The 8498-nt window shown below is 47.5% G+C and overlaps 1 protein-coding gene across 1 annotated transcript; it reads right to left on the bottom strand.

Annotated features, from left to right (window-relative positions):
* Window positions 1–464: 464 nt before the first annotated feature.
* LOC128072973 (uncharacterized) lies at window positions 465–8036 on the bottom strand. The gene is made up of 2 exons (XM_052667228.1): window positions 6978–8036; window positions 465–1214 (listed from the first exon to the last, which is right to left on the bottom strand). The coding sequence occupies exons 1-2, from the start codon at window positions 7550–7552 to the stop codon at window positions 476–478; spliced, it is 1314 nt and encodes a 437-aa protein (XP_052523188.1). The 5' UTR covers window positions 7553–8036; the 3' UTR covers window positions 465–475.
* Window positions 8037–8498: the final 462 nt, after the last annotated feature.

Genomic DNA, 8498 nt, shown 5'->3' with positions numbered 1-8498 from the left:
TCGCGACCGGTCGCCAGCTGCATTCAACTCCATTCACCACCACTCTCTGAGCTCGGCCCTCCAGCCAGCGCCTCATCCAGCCCAGAGTGCCCCCATGCAAGCCTCGGGCTGCCAGCTTCTGCAGGAGAATGCTGTGGCAGACAGTGTCAAAGGCTTTGCTGAAGTCTAGGTAGAGCACAGCAACAGCCTTTCCCTCATCCACCAGATGGGTCACTAGATCATAGAAGGAGATCAGGTTGGTCAAACAGGATTTGCCCTTCGCAAACCCAAGCTGGCTAGGCCTGATCCCCTCCCCGGTCACCCCGCACATGCCGCATGGTCTCCCTCAAGACAATCTGCTCCATCACCTTCCCTGGAGTAGGGGAATGCTGACCTGCTGAGGTTTTGGAAGCTTTTTCTAAAGCTTCCTCAATGGTCCAACAATGCTAAGATTATTCAGAATAGATTTAGTGTTTAGTTTAGTGTTTCTGCCTAGTTATTTCAGTCTTATCAGCGGGATTGTGTCAACATGACCCTTTTCTGCAAGCCAGCTTTCAGCAATGCTCTCCACACTTCCCCCTTCCTCTTTTAGGGCTAGCAGATTGGCGCAAAAGGCTCTAGATGTCATGCGAGTAATGAAGCTTTGCAGACAGGTAAGACAGCAAGGCACGGATATCATAACCAAGAACACAAATCCCAGGAGGACCAACAAATATTTACTTCTATCGCGCACCCAGGGGCCTAAACCAAGACTTTTCAGCCACTGATCCAGCCCCAGACCTTCTTCTTCTCGTAGGCCAGAAGTCAGCCCTTGTAAAACAGACAGTTGCTTAGGAATAGATTGCGAGTGATCAGACAAGTTCATACAGCACATACCTTCGAGATCCTCACACCCATGCCCATGCACAAGTAGCAGAAAATCGATGGCGGCGCGATCTTGACAAGTGGCATGGCGGACCGAGTCTACATCTAATAAAAGATTACTAATAGCAAGTGATGTAGCGTTAGTTTGCTTAGCGAGCCAGCAGCCCAGTTTGTGAAGGGTAGATAGAGCTTTGGCGCTGGCTACCCCAGGAGCTGATAGAGAAGAAAAGAACCTGTGTTCAAAATTCCAAAAGTCAGCGTTTGAGTCGCATTCTTTAGTGAAGGCATGAGCCATACGCTTGTGCCTTCTAGGCTGACGGTGTTGTAACAGCACTGACGTAGTGGGGGCCAACGGTGACAATCGACCTAAGGTACAAGGCCCAGCCCTCAATCTGGATGCTACACTAGGCCACGCTCGGTCGCCCCAAATCAAGAATATCCCCGGCGGAAGCTGAATGGGTGAGTTTGACCATCTTGATATGTTAGGACTAGTATAGTGGCACCAGGCAGATGCATTTCGATGAGCAGAGAGAGAGGAGTTGACGACCACAGGATGGTTGGCGGGGCTGGCTGTTGCAATACTGTTCCAATGAATAGAGAGTGTCTCAAGCAGCTCGTCTGCACAAATTGGCTGATGACAGTGATTATGTTGGAAAAAAAAAGGCTTTGTAGCTGAGAATTTTCTCGATCAAACTGTGTTATTGTGCCCTTTGTGCCTCAGTTTGAGTTTCCATGGAAATCAATAAATAGGAACCATTACTTCTGGATGATCCATGTATCTGATTCCAGGTTTCTAGTTTAATCACAGTGCAGTTTTATGCCGTATTGATTTCTTTGCTAGCAGTTCATGATGATTCTTTTCACAGAATTCACAGAGGGGCCTGAAGAATTCACAGTCGGGTATGTAAAGACACAAAGATAGCACATATTAGAGAGTTCCAAGATCATTCAAGAGGGACTAAGGAGGTGATTGTCTGCCTGGTGAGGCCACAACATGAGCTCTGTGTTCAGTTTTGGGCCACTCACTACAAGGAAGACCTTGAGGCCATGGAATGTGTCCGGAGAGGGGCAACGAAGCTGGAGAACGGTCTGGAATCCAAGTCTTCTGGGGAGTGGCTGAGGGAGCTAGGATTGTTGAGTCTGGAGAAGATAAGGCTCCAAGGGAGACCTGATCACTCTCTGCAACTCCCTGAGACCTGTTTGAGGTGTGGTGAAGGTCAGCTTCTTCTCCCAGGGAACAGTGATCAAACAGTGATAGGAAAGGAGGTGATGGCTCTTCGGTGTTTCTAGTAGAAATATCTTCCGGCTGACTCTGATTTCCTTTGTTTTCTTTTTCTTCTGTAAATCATCTGCCCATGTGGCCTGCATTTCATTTAATCTTGCCACCCACACCTGTGACGTAGAGTGTGGTCTCTCTTTTTCTACCACCGATAGATATACCTCTCTGCCATTTATCTTGGATTACAAACAAACTCGTACCTCCCAATTTCGATAATGCTACCTAGTCCTTGGCTGTCTGTTCTGCTCACAATGGCTTCTTCCTTTGAAAACCTCAAAGCCATTGGCTTCACCAAATCTCTCTCAGAAACTAGCACTCTGCTTTTGGTTCCGTAAAACCTTGCTTAAGACTCCTAGAGCATTTGACAGTGGAACATGCATCATGAGTGTGTTTCTGCTTCAACGTGGTTTATCTGTAGTTATGAGTGTTTACGCTTGCCCCTGAAGTGCATAGGGAAAAAACCGTGTGTTGGGAAAGGTAAAGGTAAGCAAGAGTAGGGAACTTGTTTTCCTTTATATCCTCCTGATCACACTCATTTCTCAACTATATTGTCTCTATCATCTTGAGCGTGCTACTCTTCATGGCTTTGGGGAGTTTTCAAAACATCGTTCTGAATCATCACTTCATAATGAAAATGGAGATTTAAAAAACTCCTTTCATAGTGTTACTGAAACTTCAGCCAGAAGGGGTATCCTGAAGGCTAAATGAAAGATTCTGAAGTGGAAGATGAAGACCTGGTGAGTATGTTTCACTTCACCGTATCACGCCATGCTCCGCCATGCCAAGCAGCAGCAGATGTAATATATGAAGCCTTTTGTCTGGCTTTGTCCTCTGAAACCAGAGTTACAGTCCACTTAGCGCTCAGTAGACTCTGAACTGTTGCTGTTAGGAAGAAAGATTAAGAGTAAGAATTGTCTTCAAATCTCTGGATGTTGTCAAGGAGAGGAAAATGTTTGCTTTTCTAGCTCTCTCCCCTTTTCCATGTTGCTTTCTAAACCTGAAATACTTTGGTTTACCTTCCAGTCCAATTTCACGAAAATTCCGTCAACTAAATACAACTTGTGCAATATCCTGAGTGTGAAAAGAAAACAAGCGATGTAAAATATATGCCTTCAGAACCTTCTTTTCTCTGACAGACTATACCTTTCTTTCCCAAGTGAATTTGAAAGCTATTGTATAGCAGGTAGACGAAACTGCTTACTGCTTAGATTTCTTGAAGAGAAAAAGGAATCTTTGAAAGACACCCATTCATCCGTGGTAAGGACAGTAGAGGTTTGGAAAGGATGAAAAGCAAGTGCTAGCATAACAAATCTGAAATAATGGAAGAAATGGAAAAGATAATAGCCATGGAAGTGAACAGGGCACGCGAAGAAATCATCAATCCATTCTCCCTGAGCAAAGCTGACGGTGGGCTATGATCTTCTGTAATGAAAAGATGTGCTCCATTTTTTTAATGGAAGATAAAGAAGAATGATATGCAGCAAAAATAATAATTATAATGAGACCGCTCAGAAACAGAGCCTACAAGCAAAGTCTGGAAGTTACAGGCATGGGAACACTAAAGGGTTGTATGTGAGCAGTCATCAAGTAAGTAGTGGGATGTAAAGAGCAAGAAAAAAGTATCTTTCCATGAGCTAAACTTAGAATATCCGTAGTGACTGACAATGCGAAAAGGTTAAAAAAGCTGAAACAGAGCACTCAGTGTTTCTTAGTGGTTGCTGAGTTTATCTTTTGACGTATCTATTCATTTCACAGAATAACCAGCGCAACTGGAGTGGTTGCAAACCAGGAAATGGAAGCAAAACTGTCTGACCTCAGCTTTTAGCATACTGTGTATTGTATTTAGAAAAGTCTGATGAGCAGATTAGTAGGCATGAACAGTATTCGTGTGGTGAAATTTCTCTAGTCTAGACTGAGGTTTTACTTCTGCGTACCGTTACTCTGCTTACCCATAAAGAAACACTGTTCAGATAAGTAGCAGCCATCATATTCGGACTACTTTAGAACATGCCGTTTTTTTAATCACCAGACAATAACTCACTTAATCTTTGACAGGATACACTGGCAGTAGGCTCACAGAAGTATGAGACTCGGTGAGCGTATGAATGTTCAGATATTTGTTGATTCTGAAAAGCACACTGGCTTTTGCTGAGAAAGTGCAAACTAAGGATCACGTGCTTTCTACAAAGAAATGAGTATCAGGAAAGTTTATCCGAAGACTAAGGAAATCCTACCATTTCTTTGACCATCAATCTCGAAGTAGGAACTGCATTAACAGTAAATGCCAGTGTTGTTTATTTTTTCTCTCATTAGTTAGTGTTCTTAGTGGCTTTCTCCTTTACGTCATTTGCAGCCTAAATTAAAACAGAACAAAACAAAAAGGAAACGCTCTCGTTGATGGAATAAAAGAATGTCTGTTCACTTACTCAGCACACTACAATCAAGAATTTCAAGACTTCCAGGATTGCAGGCAGAAGCTTATTATGAATGTGTTTTTGTTTCTTGGAGTTCCTCCACTGAAACAGAATTCAAAACCCATGCTGCGACACTGCAGTATTGCTCACTGCGAGAAACTAGTTTGCTCTGCCTCAGAGGCAGTGCGTTTCTCTGTTGGATTGGCTCTGGGTATATACAACGCTTGTTTATGTCCTGAAAATGTTTCTGAAAGAGATGGATTTTCCTGGCTTTACCACTGAATTCTCTCCCTTATGCAGCAAGACAACATTTCCATTTGAACTTTCGTAGGCTCATTAGACCAGCAGGTAATGATGGACATAGTATCTAGTCACAAGCATGGAGACAGACGCATATATTTATGTCATTTCGTCAGTTCAGCTTTAATGACATCATTTTACTTCCAGTTTTATTTCTAGCTTGAGATCACACTTTTAGCCAGAAGTGCTCTGACCGGATTGACCTCTGCCAGAAACACAGGGCAGGTGATGCCTCACGTTCCGCGATAAAGAATGGCACGACTTGGCTCTCACGGCTGGAAACCGGCATTCGCGCTGAATGGCTCCGGAGCGTTTGCACTCGCTGCCCGAGAAATCGCGCTTCTTCCCGGTTGCGGCTTCCAGCGCTCAGCCGCGGTCTCGCCTTGTTCGCTCGGCGCGGAAGAGCGACTGCCGGCGGCAGCTTTTCCCCGAGTCGCGGGCTCTTCTGCGCGCATCGAAAAGGAGCGCTTTTTGACTTCGCCTGGCGTACGTTTATGAAGGACGCACTACGCCTGGCTCGGAATGCGGTGTCCGTGCCTCTCCTTCGAGCGACAGGTCGTTGCAGTGTGCTTCTCCGTGGCTCCACTTCTGCGTTCCGTGACGAAGAGTGGAAGGGAGAAGTGCCCAGGTCCATTTCCTCTACGCCGTCCTCCAGCCACACCGCCCCAAACCGGCAGCGTCGCCTGGGGTTGTTGTGGCCCAAGTGCAGGACCCGGCATTTGGCCTTGTTGAAACTCATCCCATTGGCTTCAGCCCAGCTCTCCTGCCTGTCCAGATCCCTCTGCAGGGCCTCGCTACCCCCAGGCAGATCCACACTTCCAGCCCATTTGGTGTCATCTGGAAATTTACTGAGGCTGCACTCAATGCCCTCGTCCAGGTCATCAATCAAGATATTGAAGAGGACAGGCCCAGCACCGACCCCTGGGGAACACCACTCGCGACCGGTCGCCAGCTGGATTCAACTCCATTCACCACCACTCTCTGAGCTCGGCCCTCCAGCCAGCGCCTCATCCAGCCCAGAGTGCCCCCATGCAAGCCTCGGGCTGCCAGCTTCTGCAGGAGAATGCTGTGGCAGACAGTGTCAAAGGCTTTGCTGAAGTCTAGGTAGAGCACAGCAACAGCCTTTCCCTCATCCACCAGATGGATCATAGAAGGAGATCAGGTTGGTCAAACAGGACCTGCCCTTCACGAACCCAAGCTGGCTAGGCCTGATCCCCTCCCCGGTCACCCCGCACATGCCGCATGGTCTCCCTCAAGACAATCTGCTCCATCACCTTCCCTGGAGTAGGGGAATGCTGACCTGCTGAGGTTTTGGAAGCTTTTTCTAAAGCTTCCTCAATGGTCCAACAATGCTAAGATTATTCAGAATAGATTTAGTGTTTAGTTTAGTGTTTCTGCCTAGTTATTTCAGTCTTATCAGCGGGATTGTGTCAACATGACCCATTTCTGCAAGCCAGCTTTCAGCAATGCTCTCCACACTTCCCCCTTCCTCTTTTAGGGCTAGCAGATTGGCGCAAAAGGCTCTAGATGTCATGCGAGTAATGAAGCTTTGCAGACAGGTAAGACAGCAAGGCACGGGTATCATAACCAAGAACACAAATCCCAGGAGGACCAACAAATATTTACTTCTATCGCGCACCCAGGGGCCTAAACCAAGACTTTTCAGCCACTGATCCAGCCCCAGACCTTCTTCTTCTCGTAGGCCAGAAGTCAGCCCTTGTAAAACAGACAGTTGCTTAGGAATAGATTGCGAGTGATCAGACGAGTTCATACAGCACATACCTTCGAGATCCTCACACCCATGCCCATGCACAAGTAGCAGAAAATCGATGGCGGCGCGATCTTGACAAGTGGCATGGCGGACCGAGTCTACATCTAATAAAAGATTACTAATAGCAAGTGATGTAGCGTTAGTTTGCTTAGCGAGCCAGCAGCCCAGTTTGTGAAGGGTAGATAGAGCTTTGGCGCTGGCTACCCCAGGAGCTGATAGAGAAGAAAAGAACCTGTGTTCAAAATTCCAAAAGTCAGCGTTTGAGTCGCATTCTTTAGCGAAGGCATGAGCCATACGCTTGTGCCTTCTAGGCTGACGGTGTTGTAACAGCACTGACGTAGTGGGGGCCAACGGTGACAGTCGACCTAAGGTACAAGGCCCAGCCCTCAATCTGGATGCTACACTAGGCCACGCTCGGTCGCCCCAAATCAAGAATATCCCCGGCGGAAGCTGGATGGGTGAGTTTGACCATCTTGATATGTTAGGACTAGTATAGTGGCACCAGGCAGATGCATTTCGATGAGCAGAGAGAGAGGAGTTGACGACCACAGGATGGTTGGCGGGGCTGGCTGTTGCAATACTGTTCCAATTCAAAAAGATGCACCAGTCGGCCCGTATAGACCCTAATAATTCTCGCTCCTGAGGCTCCAAATCGGCGGGTGGGAAATACGGTAGAAATGAATCCCACCCATCAGCGTACGATCGCGGGTGTGTGCTGTTACAGGGGAGGGCTGACGGGGGACAAGGCAAAGATTCTAAGGGTATTCCGAGCAAACACGTAGAAAATGGGTTACTTGGAGAAGACATAGCAAGGCACAAAACCTCCTGGCCCGTCTGATTAGCGATTGTTACCCAGACATTCTGCTTAGGCTGCGGAGGCATCCAGAGCGTCCGTGCGCTTGTCACTAGCAGGGATGTCAGCACCGTCCTTAGAAACGGAGTCATGATTGTTCCGAAGGTCCGGTCGGATCCATCGGGCTGGAACCCAGAGGGAGCCTGTAGGGGTAGACACACATACGTAACCACGTCCCCAGAACAACACTTTAGCTGGACCTGGCCAGATACCGGATTTCGGGTCTCGGTAGCGCACCCAGACTTCGATAGACCTTTCTCTAACTACCTTCCCACCATGTAGCTGCACAGGCGACACTTGATCAGAGCCAAAGATGCACAGATGGTTTAACACAAACAGCGCTTTAGCCAGCCTGGTTGCTGGCTCAGGTACATCAGAGAACCTTTTCAGATAGCGCTTCAGAGTACCATTTGCCCTCTCTACAATAGCTTGACCGGTAGGAGAGTGAGAGATGCCTGTGCTATGTTGGATTCCCCACAGCGATAGGAACCTGTGAAGACGAGCGCTACTGTAGGCCGGACCGTTGTCCGTCTTTATTTTCGTTGGCAAGCCCATGACAGCAACTGCAGCACACAAATGCCTTTCCACGTGCAATGCCTTCTGCGCCGGTTGTGCCGTGGCCCAAATAAAGTGAGAAAATGTGTCTGTGGAAACATGAATGTACTTTAACCTACCAAACTCAGGAACACGAGTTACGTCCATTTGCCACAACTCATTTACTTGTAGGCCTCTCGGGTTTACTCCATAACCCAATCCAATCCCGCCATTATGATGGGAACAAACAGGACAAGCCCTAACAATTATTTGGGCTGCCTCCGCAGGGATCTTCAACTGTTGTTGGAGGCCTTTTGCGTTTGGGTGCAAAAATTGATGCGACTCTCCAGCATCTTACAATTGAGATTGAGATGAGTTAAACGAGCAGGAAACTGAAGTATCTGCTATAGTGTTTCCTTCACCTAACCCCTCTCCCCACATGACGGAGAGCAGCTCAAGACGCCTGGGACAGACCGGCTGAGGCTCTGGTGGCGCAAGAAGCAA

Source organism: Tympanuchus pallidicinctus, unplaced genomic scaffold (genome assembly GCF_026119805.1).
Source record: "Tympanuchus pallidicinctus isolate F22 unplaced genomic scaffold, pur_lepc_1.0 scaffold78, whole genome shotgun sequence".
NCBI classification, from domain to species: Eukaryota; Metazoa; Chordata; class Aves; order Galliformes; family Phasianidae; genus Tympanuchus; species Tympanuchus pallidicinctus.
This window is presented reverse-complemented; position numbering and strand designations above follow the sequence as displayed.